The sequence below is a fragment of the Danio aesculapii genome, chromosome 22 (assembly GCF_903798145.1).
Source record: "Danio aesculapii chromosome 22, fDanAes4.1, whole genome shotgun sequence".
In the NCBI taxonomy this organism is placed as follows: domain Eukaryota; kingdom Metazoa; phylum Chordata; class Actinopteri; order Cypriniformes; family Danionidae; genus Danio; species Danio aesculapii.
The window spans coordinates 5,911,217-5,928,716 of NC_079456.1; the positions used below are offsets into that span (position 1 = coordinate 5,911,217).

Here is a 17,500-nt window from a genome sequence, read left to right on the forward strand (position 1 = left end):
CAGCAAACACACACACACACACACACACACACACAGTGAAATTGTGCAGAGTTTCTGCGTTTTGGAGCGTTGTAAATACTCGCGCTCGCCTCCCTAGCCATAGTAAGCTACAGCGACATAGCACATATGAGATAAATGACATCAGTACATAATAACCGGATATGATTATTACTGAACTGATAGCGAATTGTCTGCGTCTGCATCGCGATGCACCGAAGAAACAATTAGTTTTGACACCCCTAATGTTCGTCATGGAACGTCATTTTTATTGGAAAATATAATTAATACCTAATCCCTACATCTAACGCTAAATTATTCCCAAAAACCAGAGGGGAATAATAGTTCTATAATAATAATAACAATAATAGTATAGGGCGACACAGTGGCGCAGTAGGTAGTGCTGTCGTCTCACAGCAAGACGGTCACTGGTTCGAGCCTCGGCTGGGTCAGTTGGCGTTTCTGTGTGGAGTTTGCATGTTCTCCCTGCGTGTGGGTTTTCTCCGGATGCTCCGGTTTCCCCCACAGTCCAAACACATGCGGTTCAGGTGAATTGGGTAGGCTAAATTGTCCATAGTGAATGAGTGTGTATGGATGTTTCTCAGAGATGGGCATCCGCTGCGTAAAACATTTGCTGGATAAGTTGGCGGTTCATTCCGCTGTGGCGACCCCGGATTAATAAAGGGACAAAGCCGAAAAGAAAATGAAAGAATAATAGTATAACAATCACAGAAGTATACATAACCCTAACTGTAAGCCTGCACTTAACATAAACTTATCTCTTAATTCTGATTGGCTGATTGGAATATTGATCCAGGAACAATATAGATGTTAATCCAGGAACATGCTCTACTTGGTGAAACACTAACCAGGCTGGTTTTTGAGTATTGGTTGGGTTTAGCTTTTTCAGGGTATTCAGCATTAGTGACTCAAGATGGATGCCGTCAGCTGTTTTTCAGCTGATTCTGTTTGTTGATTGGCTATTCAGCTTAGTGAATGTGTGCACAATAAAGAGCAAACCAACGACTTTGGTTTAGAGTCCTCCTTGTGCCTACACTCAAATGATGTTTGCTGTTTGTTCAAACTTCTTGAAATTTTGAGCTGAAAAAATACAATTCTTGAGTTTTTTTGGACAACTTAAGTAGTTTTTGTTCAATCTGCTTGAATATGTAAAAACTAATCATTTAACTTAATTCCTTCATGTTGTCCCAACACAAATCTATTGTGAGGAGCCCAGCATTGTCTATATCGCTGCAGTTTTGGTGATTTTACTCATTTTGTGTTTTTCTTTTACCATTTCGTTACTGATGATGTCAGTGTGATTTAAAACTTTGCATTAATTATTGAAAAATGTGGCATAGATATGTCATTAATGAGAACGGCTGAAGTAAACAATGGTGAGAGTTATGAGATAAGAGTTATGTTCTCTAATCAAAATGTACACAATAGTTGCTCCGGTGTCCGGTTCTAATGTAAAGTTTTACCCCGACACTAGTTCATTAGCCGCATTTCCACTATCGGGCCAGTGCGAGCCAGGGCTTTAATCGGGCCAGGCCGGGCCAATAGCCTGGGAGGTTGAGAAATGAGGCCGAAATCATGTCGCGTTTCCACTGTCGGGATAGTAGCTCGCAGCGCGTCACGCAAACACCGCCCCCAGAACGTCCCCCGAATCAAACGTCACACAACCCGTCACACAACCCGCCCACTTCAGCGGGAACAAAAAACTCAAATTATAACCACAAACACAACCTGGCATCACTACGAGAGCTGGAAGATGGAGAACACCGAAGCGATTGCTTTTTTACTGTTTGTGGTCTGTTGGTGTAAGGCCAGACAGCGATCCCTGGATAAGGACATTCGAGTTCGGCGGCATTTACTTCGAACACAGATTTTGGCTGCTATCCATTTTTTCTTCTTCTTAGTGAGTTGATCAAGTGCGATAGCAAAACAAATGTAAGGGAAGAAAGCATCTTGTCTCCTCTTTACCTGACAGGAAAACTCCGCCTTTGTACGTAACCCCGCCCCGAAGCCCCAGTTGGCCCTCCTTGGCCCAAGGTATTCGGCGGGCCGAAAAAGGCCGGACGCTGGCCCCAAGGAAGCCCCGCTTTGGCCCGATTACGCCCCGGAAGTGATAGTGGAAACACGACTGGCCTTGGCTCGCCCTGGCTCGCTCGCTTTAGGCGCGATAGTGGAAACGCGGCTACTGACATCGCTTGGAATGCCCTTACCCTTAAGATGACACATTTCTAGAAACTAGTCTGTAAATTGCGGCACTATTGAAAAACAGTTTCTGCCCACAATTTGCCAGACAAAATATCACCTTAAGACTTAAGCTTAAGACTTAATACTTAAGCTGCGGTCACACTGGGCTTTGTGTGTGCGAAATTCCGCCGTACGGCGCTGCGAAAAGGGGCGGAATTAAACAAAATGATTAGATATTTAAAAAAGCGAGCGATTGCTCCATGCTTTAAATTTCTGTCCAGAGAGGTCCTGTTTTGATCCTCGATTGGTCTCACGCAGTCAAGTGATGCGATTTCGCAGGTCAGAGTACACCAAGCTTGAACTTTGCACCGCAGCAACTTGCGAAACTTGATGCATGACCCTGCGTTTTTGGTCTGACACATTCGCGTGCGTATGAATAGAAGTCTATGGGAGGAAAAGCCCAATGTGACTGCAGCTTTAATCCTCCAACAACAGCACTTCCTATTTCATTCTAAATCTATTCTAAAAGTTTTTCTCTTTGTTTTTCATGTGTCATTTACTTATTTAAATATAATAACAATAAAAAGACACATTTCCCAGAGATGGCTGGAAGGGCATCCGCTGCGTAAAACATGTGCTGGATGAGTTGGCGGTTCATTCCACTGTGGCGACCTCGGATTAATAAAGGGACTAAGCTGAAAAGAAAATGAATGAATAAAAAGACACAATGCTAAGCTACATAATGATGCTTTTCTGGTGATATGAAGTGCTTCTATTATTGTCCTTTCTAAGTCGCTTCGTAAAAAAGCGTCTGCTTAATGAATAAACGTTTATGTGACATTTCACTGATGTAAGAGAGCAGGTCATTGAAGCGACGTGGATAACATAGTTGATTTGTTTTAATGCAAATCTTCGCTGAGTAATACTAAAGATTATATTTCATCTTGGCAGATACCGGTACACAATCACTTGTTTTAAAGGGACAGTTCACCCACAAATGAAATGTTCCCCATCGTTTAATCAACCTCAATGAGTTGTTCCTTCTTCTGTTGAACACAAAAGAGGATATTTTGAAGAATGCTGGTCGATGGCACTCATTCACTTCCATAGTAGTGAATACTGTGAAATTCTATTGATGCTTTTAATCAATTCTTTAAAATATCATCTTTTGTGTTTAACAGAAGAAAGAAACTCAAGGTTTTAAACAAATTAATGAGTAAACGGTTTCATTTTTGGGTGGACCATCCCTTAAACACAATTTTGGATCAAATATGGACAAACCCAACTGTTGGGTTAAAAAAGTCACTCAAATTGAATTGAAATAATGATCCCAATATTGGGGTCGTCCATATTTGACCCAACGTTAACCTAAAACAACCCAGCGTTTTTGATGATGAGACATTGTTGAGAACTTTTCAAAGTAAAGGCTGATTTATACTTCTGCATCAAGCGCATGCGTATGCTCCGGCGTAGCCTAAGCGTGGACGCATAGGCCTCGCCGACGCTGACGCGTACCTTTCAAAAATGTAACTGCACGTCGCAACAATGCGTAGCGCAAGCTCTGTGATTGGTCAGCTTTGTAGCACTGACGAGTGTGGGCCGGACCGAGAGCCGCGCGAGCCCGGTGGAGCGAGTGTATACAAGTGTGGAGTCCCGTGAAGGAGCTCTAGATAGAGACTGTTGTTTTGTGTTTACCTTATGATTAAAGTTGTTGCATATTCGCCGGTTCCCGCCTCTGAATGAGCGAGTTTGAGCCACTCGTACATTACGGGTCACGCCGATCACTTCACGCAGAAGTATAAACCAGGCTTCAGGGGCGTAGCGGACATTTTAAAAGTGGGGGGACGGCTGAATGAGATAATACGTTCATATAGTTATTATTCACCTGTTTCTAAATGGTCTGTCTCTAAAAGTGAGGAGGACGAATCCCCCCCTTCCCCCCCGATTGCTACACCCCTGCCAGGCTTTAACCCACGGCGCATGCCTTGCATGTTACCGTGCATTTATACTTCTGTGCACTATTTGTGGTGCTCTGCAATAACACTTCCGAAACGCTAGTTGGCAGTGAGGTGTTTATGTTTGGTGTCGAGTTTCTTCGCTGGTGTTTTGTTTTTTCTGAACGCTTCCTTAATGTACAAGTGGTTTAAACTCGCTCATTTTGAGGCAGGAACAAGCGGAGGTGCAACAACTTTAACCATAAGGTAAACACAAAACAAAACATTCTATCTGGAGCTCCTTGTAAACAGTCAACACTTATAAACAGTCGCTTCAACGGACTTGCGCGGCTCTCAGTCCCGCCCACACTCGTCAGCGCTTCCAAGCCGACCAATCACAGAGCTTGAGCTTTTTTGAGCGACTCCAACGGCCGAAGGCCAAGGCGTCCACGCGTAGGCTGCGCCGTAGCATACACGTGCGCTTGATGCAGAAGTATAAATCAACCTTAAGCCTATCTCTCGACGCAGAAGTATAAACCAGGCCTAAGACTGCATGATACTGGAAAAATAAGCGATAATTGTGGCTCAGTATTGCGATAGCAGTATTTCTTCTGATATAACATTTCCCTAGAAAAATGCTATTTTTAATTAGCTCCGTTTTCACGATGTTTGTTTATTTAATGATGTTAAAATAAACAGGTAAAATATATATTTCAGGTCCAAATAATTCTAATTCAGAGCTAAAACTGTGTCGAGGTGCAAACATTAATCTTTAAAACACTATGAATGAGCGTAAACCTCAGCAGACTCGACTGGCTGTTGTCATTTTCCCCTCTCGTTTCCCAACATTAGTGTTTATTTTCAGCTTTTTTTGGACTGCTCCAGCCAATAGCAGAACAGCAGCTACTGGGGAGGTGGGGCTAAAGATAAGGCCCCATCTAATTGGTCAAATTTAGATAAACAACCAATGCATAAACTAAATGTAACTCATCACACGTCATACCATTATCACAATTTATTTTGCGATATATATTGTTTCAAAAGTATTACATCAGAATAAATAATCTGAGAAACATCTTCAGCCTCCATTGAATGCCTGTTAGTTACAGCTGTCAAAGAGATCTCGTTGGTGGTTTTGATTTGAGACCCATAATCTTCATTGATTCATTTCTGGCCATTAGACTGCAGAGCAATGTAACGCAGCTCGACTGAGGACGGATATGTGCTTCTGTACCACAGCAGCGTTTACTGCAGTCAGACCGCAGTCACCAGCATCAGTCTGAAGCTCGAGGCCTCAGCTCGAGTCGTGATAGAGGAACAGGGGGTGGTGCTTTTGGTGACAGCTGGCCTCTATAAATAAACCCAGCGGGTGGAGGTGGAGAGCAGAAACCACGTGCTGGATATCCAGCGGTGTGCGCCACATTGCCTCTCGGGCCAATTAGATGCAACTATGAGACTATGAGACTGCAAGCGTGAGGCTGCAATATACAGTTGAAGTCAGAATTACCAGCCCCCCTGAATATATTTAAATATATATTAACAGAAAGAAGAACACATTTTAAGACATAATAGTTCTAATAACTAATTTCTGATAACTGATTTATTTTATCTTTGCCATCATGACAGTAAATAACATTTGACTAGATACTAGTATTCAGCTTAATGTGACATTTAAAGGCTTTACTAGGTTAATTAGGCAAATCATTGAATAACAGTGGTTTGTTTTGTGTATAATCGAAAAAATATTGCTAAAGGGGGCTAAAAATATTAACCTTAAAATGCTTTTAAAAAAAAGTAAAAACTGCTTTTATTCTAGCTGAAATAAAACAAATAAGACTTTCTCCAGAAGAAAAAATATTATCAGACATACTGTGAAAATTTCCTTGCTCTGTTCAACATCATTTGGGAAACATTTGGAAAAAGAGAAAAAAAATTACACGAACTGTATACCAAAGTATATGAGTAGTTGACATGACGTTGCATTTTCGCTGTCACACATGAAAAAAGGAATATAAAATGCAGTAAATGGGTAAACAATTCTTTATCTGCAATGGACCTCTTGTTATAAAAAAAAAAACTGCTGTGTCTTTTGTAATTATTTAACCAAATCTTAAAACTGTCCGATTGTGTGACTGTCTCAAGCATAGTTCAAAAAATTACAGCTCTTATAAATTAAAAAGAAAATCGTATCGTTAAATTGTTAATTATTACCTCAGGCCTAACTTTTATTATTAATTTCTAACAACATAACAATTTGATACATTGGTGTGACACCATATGCTAATTTTTAATCTTTTATTAGTTGAAGGACATCATTCAAGAACACGTAACTGAAGCCCCCTGTGAATGCGCACGTAAATTTTCAGAATTTTTCACACATTTAACGTTTTTGGAGCGATTATAAAATTGTTACGTTTTGTTGTCTTTTGGCGTGACACACTTATTAATTGAAAAGTCTAACGAGTCCGACAAGTCATGGAGAAAAACTAATAATATTCATAATTTCATATCAGATAAAGAGCACACTATACGAATTTGAGTGTCCAACAATAGCTACATTTCCATCCACCAGTTTTATGCACATTTTGGATATGCGCATAAAAAAAATCAGTTGATGGAATCGCCAACATGCGCATCAATACTGAAAATGCACATAAAAACATGTGCATAACTGAGTAGGATCAACTTTTTATTCGTTAAGAAAAGATGCACACAAACCAGCAGGCTGTCGGCGCCAATAGCCTTGTGGTTAGTGCGTCGACACATGGCACCTAGGTGTTCACGGCGACCCGAGTTCGATTCCCGGCTCGAGGTCTTTTGCCGACCCTTCCTCTATCTCTGCCCTAATACTTTCCTGTCTCTAAATCTCCACTGTCCTATTACAATAAAGGTGAAAACGCCTAAAAACAAATAATTATAATTATAAACCAGCAGGCTGAGCACATTGTAAAACATCTGAAATGTATGTTATATTATTAATTACCTCCAGAATTGCAGAACTGTGTCTCACGTCTTCAAATGTCATCACGCGTTCATTGTGTGTCAGCATTGTTCAATTTAATTCAATTCACCTTTATTTGTATAGCGCTTTTACAATGTAGATTGTGTCAAAGCAGCTTCACATAAAAGGACATAGTAAATAGGAACAGTGTAGTTCAGTTTGTAGTGTTTAAGTTCAGTTCAGTTTAGCTCAGTTCAGTGTGGTTTAATAATCACTACTGAGAGTCCAAATATTGAAGAGCAAATCCAACGATGCGCAGCTCCACAGATCCCGAACCATGCAAGCCAGTGGCCATTGTCTTCTGAAGCTTAAGTCATTTACTAAATAAAGAAAAGATTCACGCAGCTTCTCCTACCGCAGCAAATTACGTTTTTACTGTTGATATTTGGCGCCAGTTAATCAGGAAGTGACGATTTCGTTCTCTTTGACTCGTTGGATGGAAACGCTGCTTTATTCGCACGTCTTCTATGCGATATTTCAGTTATGCGCATAAATTTAATTCGCATCTTTGGATGGAAACTTAGCTAATGAAGATAAATCGCTCTCGCAATATTTGTATATTTAAGTGTTGTTTTTCTTCATATTTAACATATTTACGGTACAATTCTGTAAATATGTCAGAAACTAGGGCTGCACAATATGTCATTTCAGCATGGATATCGCAATGTGATCATTCGCAATAGCCACATCGCAGGATATGTAATGCTGACTTTGTATTATAATTGATCACTTGCATGTGTTTTTGAGACCTGTGACTGTATGAGGAATTGAAATAACTTGTTAATAACGGTATTATTGTAATTTTTAATATTTAATTACTGTACCTGAATACTGTAAGACTCGGCAAACGATAGACCACTGTTTCGTTCATTCATATTCTTTTCGGCTTAGTCCCTTTATTAACCAGGGGTCGCCACAGCGGAATGAACTGCCAAATCATCCATGCTTTTAATTTGTTTATTAGATTATTCAGATGTGCTTCCTTTCCAGAGATATTCAAGTCATCTGGTGAAATTGTATTCATATCGTAATATATATCGCAATGCTATTGAATGCTAATGTTTTAATAAAGTTAGTGTCCCCGTAATATTTTCTCAAACATCAGACTCCAAACTACAGCAAACAACAATTTTTTTTCTTCAAAAATGGTGTTTAAAAAGAAGAAGAAGCATTTTTCCTGCCTATTTGTAAACTACCTACTAGTTTCACTGGCCTACTTTACTTGATCGTCTTTAGCTGCAGGATAAGGTAACGGCTAGTTTGAGTGCTGTCGTGAATAGATAAATGATTAAGGCTAGTCTTTAATTGCATCTTCAGTTACCGGGACAGTCAGCTTTTGTGTCCACTCATCAGTCAGACGCAGGATAGTCTGTCATGGGAGAGATAAGGTGAAAGATTGTGAGCGCACACACATAAACATCCCAACAAAGTACCTAAGTTTAGAAAGATGAAGCACTTCTTTAGCTTTAGGCTATTACCGTCTGTGGGTCATTTGAGTCAATCGAAGTGGCCTTTGCGTGGCGCATCTTGCTCTGTGAAATCACAAAAAGGATGCTTTATGACTTCTGTTTTGGTTGAATGTATGATTCAGCACAGAAGTTATTTCCAAAATGAAAAAGTTGACCTCATATGAACATGGCGGCAATGTAAATTATTATTACTGTGACAAAAAATCTTTAGAGAAATCGATTGCTCATCAATTCTAGGATTTTCTAAATGCATCACTGTTCTTTCTACTAATTGCTATTCTTTCAACCAATTTTAGGCTTTGTTTTTAGCAGCAGACGGCACAGTAGGACAGTTTTAATCAACAGATGGCACTTTATGCAAGTTTTTAAACAGCAAATGACGCTCTAGGCTAGTTTTTAAACAGCAGACGTGCACTAGGCTAGTTTTTAACAACAGACGGCGCTCTAGGCTAGTTTTTAATCATCAGATGGTGCTCTATGCTAGCTTTTAACAGCAAATGACACTCTAGGCTAGTTTTTCAACAGCAGACATGCTCTAGGCTAGTTTTTAACAACAGAGGGCGCTCTAGGCTAGTTTTTAATCAACAGATGGTCCTCTATGCTAGCTTTTAACAGCAAATGACGCTCTAGGCTAGTTTTTAAACAGCAGACGTGCACTAGGCTAGTTTTTAACAACAGAGGGCACTCTAGGCTAGTTTTTAATCAACAGATGGTGCTCTATGCTAGTTTTTAAGAGCAAATTACGCTCTAGGCTAGTTTTTAAACAGCAGACGTGCTCTAGGCTAGTTTTTAACAACAGAGGGCGCTCTAGGCTAGTTTTTAATCAACAGATGGTCCTCTATGCTAGCTTTTAACAGCAAATGACGCTCTAGGCTAGTTTTTAAACAGCAGAGGGAGGGCCGGTGTGCCTGCATAGTTTTGCACCAACCCTAATCAAACACACCTGCTTGTAGCTTTCTAGTGATCTTGAAGACACTAATTAGGGTGTTCAGGTGTGTTTGATTAGTGTTGGAGCAAAACTCTGCGGGGACACCGGCCCTCCAGGATCGAGTTTGCCCATGCCTGGTGTAGATCCAACCTTGTGCCACAATTGGCTGATAATGTACAGATTATTTACTGGATTTTATTGGTCAAACTGCTTGTCAATTATTATCTTCAGCAGGCATTAAAGAAAATGAAAAACAAAGCCAAATCTAGAAATTCTAGCCAAGATGAACAAGGTTATTGTACAAGATTAGTAAATGTTAATATTTTTACCTAATAGCATTGTGTAGCATAATGTATCCCCTGCAGTCCAGTTCAGAAAGTCCTCTTTCTTCGTTGATGTTTTCACACCTGATTCATTATTTCTTTCTTTTCAGCTTAGTCCCTTTATTAATCCAGGGTCGCCAAAGCAGAATGAACCGCAAACATATCCAGCATATTTTTTACGCAGTGGATGCCCCTCCAGCTGCAACCCATCACTGGGAAACACCATACACTCGTATTCATTCACACACATACACTACGGATAATTTAGCTTACCCAATTCACCTTTAGGTGCATGGGGAAACCGGAGCACCCGGAGAAAACCCACGCGGACACAGGGAGAACCTGCACACTCCTCACAGAAATGCCAACTGACCCAGCTGATCATGCTACACAATGTGCCACCATGACGCCTTCACACCTGATGTGTATTTTAATTATTTTCCTTTCCCCCCCACAGCCATTTGGACAGTGGTGTCGTATTCAACCAAAAGATGTCTCAAAGATGCCGGAGAGTGCGTGGAAGCTGGTCTTCTACACAATGTCCTGGTCATACAGCACTTACCTTTTATTTTTCACCAGCTATTCCTTCTTTCAAAACCCTCCATCTGTATTTTACGGTAAGCTTCATAACTGACACAGTGAGCTTGATAGATTACTGATGAATTGTAATCAGTTACTGATTACAAACTACATCAACTTTGCAGTCAGTAATATAATTTCTTAGATCAGTGGTTTTCAAACTTTTAGGACACCCCCCCCCAAATTTGTCCAATTTCCCCCCAGGCACCCCTCCCTCGAGCCAAAATTATAATGCCTGTGCAAAGATCATTCACATATTACTTGCTGCGTTTAAAGTGCGTAGAATTGAAACATAAATATACAGCCTACCTGATTCAGTGTGATGGCTGAGCCTGTTTCTGTGAGGACGACATGCTAATCTGTGGTTGGATTTCTGACTCGACTATCTGTAAATCATATTCCACTGTCAATAAGCATGAGCCATAGCATACTTGCTTTTGATGTGCATACATACAGAAAATGCTGCAAAGCCAAGATCACAGAGCCCTGATGGTGTGGTTGAGTCGAACATTGAGTATGTTTACATGGGCAACAATACTTTCATACGATATTAATATGATTAAGACAATACTCTGATTAGAGTCTACCATGTAAACAGTGATTTATGATTACCTTAATCCGACTAAAGTCGTAACTAAAATAAAGAGAAATGGAATTAAGACATATGGAGTATGCATATATTAGTGGCATTACTAAAGTAAACACTATTACCGTCACGTAGGACTTTTCGCCGCATTTTGTGACAAGATCCACACACACGGCTGTCAGTAAAGGACCATGCGCACACACATCCCGAAATGCGGAAGTTTCTTTTCTTTCCATTCGGCTTTCCATTAAAACAACACTCTTCCACCAGTCCTTACTTTATATTCGCGTCTAATACCCCAGTTTGTCATGAGGTCGTGAATGAAATGTTCATGAGTGAAAGTGAAACTTGAAACAAACTGCAGTAAAGTCGAAAAATTAAAGATGAAACCCAAAATTACATGAGCCTCTGCAGGAAACGTGAATAGCCTGATGGTGCAACATTTAAAAAGCACTTCACATAAACACCTTCATTATATTATTGTCTTATTAAGGCAGATAACTGATGTCCATGTAAGCGTAGTCAGTGGTGTCTTCAAAGTAAGTGAAAGATCCAGAAGGGCATCCTGCAGATTTGAATCAGAAGGGCACTTTTTGGTCAGACGCTCACCGATTTGACTTTCATACATTCACCGTCAATAATTTTAAGAAACACCCGCTTCATTTTATTTGTATTTATTTTACTTAAGGACTAATTCTACATGTGCCTTATAGTTAGCTGTGGAGCTAATGTTAATCATATTCCCTCTAGTAAACTCCTAAAAATCGTCATCATAATTTACTGGAGTGCACGCCTCATGCGCATCCCTTAATAGGTGCTAGTGCCCCACAGTTTGAAAACCCCTGCCTTAGATTACACATTAATGGTAATTTTTGGATTACATTTAGATTACTTTTGTGCTAACCCTTATTTGATTGCGCATATAATAAAGTCAACAGCTTCTTTTTAAAGATGGGCTGCTAATACTTAATTATCTTCCATTGTCTAAATATTATGTAATCCATAAAGTAACTGTAGTCTGATTACAAGTTTTTAATAAAGATTTACTCTAACTGCAAGTCTTTAATCTTCGGAATCTGATTACGTAATCTAGATTACATATAATCCATAATAAGCCAGTTTTGCTATCACGTCTTGTTTTAGTAATAACCAAAAATAGATTTTCATGCTAATCTAATGTACAGGATAATGGCCCAGTAAATAAAAGGTTTTCGGGTAAAACAGATGAGAGTAAGATAGTTGGTGATTGCTAACTCAATCAACATATATCAGCATAAACATTAATTATTAAGACAGAATAAATATAATAAGGTCAGAAGTTCCTATTATCTCTTAACACTCTTTATCAGTATACTATAATAAGAGTCATTATGTGGTCCAATTTACACCAATCAGGCCACTGTTCACCATTTAACACTCCCATTGGTAGTTCTACATCATGTCACCACTCATTTGCATAAATACGGTCACAATGCCAAAAGATTAATGTTGTTTTATGACTGTCATCGAAAATGAATGGCATTAAGTGAAAACGTGAACGCCCATCAAGAGTAACGAACTGCTTTAATCTGTACTATATCAGCATAACCCATCTGTTTTATGAGGCCAGTGTTCCACTTTTCACCAGCAAGTCAAGGTCATTATTATTATTATCTAGTTCTCTTGCTTTATGGTTTTGGAGAGTTTACTTGTAGGTCAGAACTCTGTGTCATTGGTTTTGTTCTCTCTTAGACTGGAAGAGCGGGATGTCTGTACCCACAGATATTGCGATAGCTTACCTGATTCAAGGCAGCTTCTATGGCCACTCTATATACGCCACCGTCTACATGGACGAATGGAGGAAGGACTCGCTTGTCATGGTGGTACATCACTTCATCACTCTGGCTCTGATCACATTCTCCTATGCCTTCAGGTCAGGCCAGTTTACAACCCTTCAAAATTGGTTATTTGAGCTTGCAGTCACAACAATAAAGGAATGTTTACGACAAGCATGATAATTATAAAGATAACATTTAAATCATTCTGATTGTAAAACAAGACCATAGCTATAACGATAAAGGTGTAGAGAAATGATATCGTTGGAATCGCTTTCATAACAATATTTATTAAACGATAAAAGCCAGTTATAATCCTTTGAAATCTAAAGGGTTGGCGCAATTGAAAGCTAAAGATGACGTAGTGGAAGCCAAGCTAGCAAATTGAGGTATAAGAATAAAAGTACCTCAGGTCACGCTATAGTTTCAGCATCTGTGTGTTTCCTCCTTTGAAAATGCTGAGGAAAATAATTTGTTGTTTGTAATCCACTACAATGACTATGATAGCTACATTCATTTGATTTGATTAATACATTAATAAATGAAGACTCACTGGTTAGATGTGCTAGTACAGGGATGGGCAAACTCGATCCTGGAGGGCCGGTGTCCCTGCATAGTTTTGCACCAACCCTAATCAAACACACCTGCTTGTAGCTTTCTAGTGATCTTGAAGACACTAATTAGGGTGTTCAGGTGTGTTTGATTAGTGTTGAAGTAAAACTCTGCAGGAACACCGGCCCTCAAGGATCGAGTTTGCCCATGCCTGTGCTAGTAGCACACTGAGGACATCCACTGGTTACAAGGCGCCAAACCATTTCATTCGTCGGTGTCAACGCAAATATATTTATTGTTATAATTATAGTTATCGGGTTTGATGTGAATAAGGCTTAAGACCCTAGAGCAGGGGTCACCAATCTCGGTCCTGGAGGGCCGGTGTCCCTGCAGGATTTAGCTCCAACTTGCCTCAACACACCTGCCTGATTGTTTCAAGTATACCTAGTAAAGCTGCGGTCACACTCGGCTTTGTGTGTGCGAAATTCTGTCGTGCGGCGCTGCGAAAAGGGGCGGGATTAAACAAGATGATTAGACATTTAAAAAAAGCCAACGGTTGCTCAATATTTTACATTTCTGTCCAGAGAGGTCTTGTTTTAATCCTCAATTGGTCTCACGCAGTCAAGTGATGCGATTTTGCAGGTCAGAGTTCACCAAGCTTGAACTTTGCACCGCAGCAACTTGCGAAACTTGACGCATGACCTTGCGTTTCCGGTCTGACGCATTCGCGTGCGTATGAATGGAAGTCTATGGGAGGAAAAGTCAAGTGTGACCGCGGCTTCAGACCGTGATTAGCTTGTTCAGGTGTGTTTGATTAGGGTTGGAGCTAAAATCTGCAGGACACCGGCCCTCCAGGAACAAGTTTGGTGATCCCTGCCCTAGAACACAAAGAATCCAATTGGTTTGTAATGCAGAACTTTCTGCAATTGTTTTACGACCTCCGATTCATTTGCCTATGTGTAAATGATTAGGAATATCAAATGGCAGTAAATTATCTAGGTACTTGCGCTACAACCAGTGTTTATAACAATACATTAAAATAATATATTATAAAACTACCAATTTGCACCATTAGACAGCATGATGAGTTGTTTTGTATGACTAATAAAAAAATCAATGGACGTGAATGAGACTGGAAGTCCTGACCCATTTAAATTACATGAAAAATATGGTGGACACCAATAAAAATCACATTGTTTGTGCTTTCGAATGCCCCCAGATACCACAATATCGGCATTCTCGTCCTCTTTCTTCACGACATCAATGATATCCAGTTGGAGTTCACCAAGATTAATGTTTACTTCAAGACCCGGGGAGGGAAGGAGTACTTCATCAATGATGTCCTGTCCAACATGGGCGCCGTTAGCTTCAGCATCACATGGTAAGGCTTGACCACACACCTGAATCAAGAAACCTTGGATTGTTATTGATGCAAAGAATTTAAAAGAAATGTATATAAAGCTTAAAATGACTTGGTAAACACATACCTTTTGTTCATCCAAAGTGGCAATTCTAGTCCTATTCGGATGGTAAATGTTTCTCAGGAGATAGGGTAAGGTTTTTTTTACCATTTATAAGGGGGTAGTTGGTGGTTTGGTGGTTTTTCTCTCTCTCATCACCCATGTAAAGTTCCCTGGCCAATTTACCTACTGTTTCCTGGACAAACACCAAGGTTGCGTGGTGATTTAATCTGAGTTTCTAAAGGAGATCAATCCAAATTTGTTTTGTAAATCCGTTTTGGCCACAGAAATGCAGACTACGGTTGCACATCTCTGGCATATGGTGCATTAAAAACATACACTGTGCTAGAATATTTGTGTCCATCTACTTGTTGACTGTCAAAAAGCCACCTTTTTTGTGTTGTAATTAGCCATTGTTGCACTAATACTCTCATTAGGGTTACAGATAACCTCTGCAGGAAAGTTGATTTAACAAACCATGAGGATCCCACGTATCAATATTAATATCTGATTTAACTTGTGAAAGAAAAGGAGATTTGAAAGAAACTATGAACCATTTGGACATACTTTAAAAGTGAGATCTCCAGGGGAAGGATTATGGTTGATGGGTATGCTATGCTAACACCAAAATATGTTCACTTAGAAACATGTCCTACATGTAATAACAAGGGACTATAGCAGGGGTGGGCAACTCTGCATCCCTAATCAACCACACTGGGAGAATATAACCTGTGTTTGGGATTGCTTGAAAATCACAAGCAGATGTGTTCAATCAGAGATGGAGCTGAACTCTGAAAGAAAAGTGGCCCTCCAGGAATGGAGTTAACCATGTCTGATTTCTGATTAGTAGTGCGTTTCATTGTGTGTAGCCAGTGTCCCAAGAATTCCTGAGAGATTCAGAGGCTGTTTACATTACATTTCAGCCAAAAATGGGAATACAATTTTGTTTTGCTTATTTGTTTACGTGGGACTTGGGACTGAAAATGCATACATTTTCTAAGTGGATGTTTCTGAAAACCCAGCAGTTGTCATGTCTGTCTATAAACACCGGAAAAAGAGAGTCTAATGACGTCATATATATGTGTTTAGCGGAGTGTAGATTAAAGGCAGGCCAAACTAATTCAACAACGGTGGAATATGCGGTAGTGTTGTCGTTTCTCAAGTGTTTGCTAGCGCATTTTTGTTTGCATATGGGCGATTCAAGAGTTTTAATGACAAATAAGACAAATTATATCAAGTTATGTCTAAAGATAATGTTTTTGCGTGTATTTAGGGACATTTTGTGTTGAAAATTTTAACTTTAAGACACCCACTACACCTCAAGTGTTTGCTAACACTTCATTAGCAAAGTGTGGATTTACTTCACATTACAACCAACTGGGGAGACACATTTTACACACACTGCAAGTTAAACACAAACAGAGGTGCTGACGGCATATCACCATTTCCCTACATGTACTGTTTACTAACAAGGTGACAGAGCCAAATACTTGCCTGTCATATGTAATAGAGTGGTTTTTGATCTTTTTTTTTTGCGTATATAAGTGTAAATACGATTACTTGTAGACATGTAACTTTAGCAAAACATGGGGAAAACTTTTCCATTTTTGGCTACATTGTTGCCTTGTAAACGTAGCCTCCGGTGTCTTCACATGCAAATGAGTTTGATCGTCTTGTTGTGTGTGCAGGTTTTGGTTTCGTTTGTACTGGTTCCCTCTCAAAGTGTTGTGGGCCTCCTGCGTCACCAGTATCCAGTCGGTTCCCAACATCCCTTTCTACTTCTTCTTCAACATGCTCCTGTTTGCCCTGCTCCTCATGAATATCTACTGGTTCCTGGTAAGATTGAGTTGTTTTTGGATACGATGGCTGTGTAGAGTAGCACAGGGATTGTAACCCAAAGTGTGCTGGCTTAAGGCTTGCAATGAATCTATCATGAGGTATCATGATCATGGCGCCTTTGGGAAAGTCAGAGTCTGCATTTACACTGGCACAAAAAAATCCAGTCTTTTCAACAGGGTTTAACTGCAAACTGAATTATATACGGCTTAACAAGCTAATTAATGGCATTTTGGGGTGAATCGTCCATTTAAAGGTCCTGTGAGATGCTTTGAAATTTCCATTTTTTTATCTGTTTGATGTAATCTCAACTGAAACATGGAGAGAGGGTGAGGCATAAAGTAGCTCCTCCCCTTTATAAAAAGCAGCCAATAGCATTTTATTTTATCACGGCTCTGCCAGTGAGATTGGTTAAGCTTGAGCACATGATGGGGGGCGTGGCATGTCAGATACTAGAGCAGGGGTCACCAAATTATTCCTGGAGGGCCGGTGTCCTGGAGATTTTAGCTCCAACCCTAATCAAACACACCTAATCAAGCTCTTACTAGGAATACTTGAAACACCCAGGCAGGTGTGTTGAGGCAAGTTGGAGCTAACCCTGCAGGAACACCGGCCCTCCTGGACCGAGAATGGAGACCGCTGTACTAGAGAGCATTCGACATGAGGTCAGATTGACATTGCACACTAATGTCAGGATGACGTCAACGTCCAACGTCGGCTAGATAGGTCAATTTCCAACGCGACCTAAAAACAACTAAATTTCAACGTCTAATGATGTTACAACTTGACGTTGTGTGGATGTTAGCAATATGACATCTA

At 40.0% G+C, this 17,500-nt stretch overlaps 1 protein-coding gene across 2 annotated transcripts in view; it reads left to right on the forward strand.

The window, feature by feature from the left end:
- cers1 (ceramide synthase 1) overlaps positions 1-17,500 on the forward strand; it is a 45,551-nt gene that overhangs the window by 18,458 nt on the left and 9,593 nt on the right. For both annotated transcript variants that reach the window (XM_056447242.1, XM_056447243.1), the window contains exons 2-5: positions 10,312-10,471; positions 12,751-12,931; positions 14,605-14,766; positions 16,534-16,681. In XM_056447242.1, the coding sequence (XP_056303217.1) occupies positions 10,312-10,471; positions 12,751-12,931; positions 14,605-14,766; positions 16,534-16,681 (651 nt within the window). The remainder of the gene's footprint in view (positions 1-10,311; positions 10,472-12,750; positions 12,932-14,604; positions 14,767-16,533; positions 16,682-17,500) is intronic.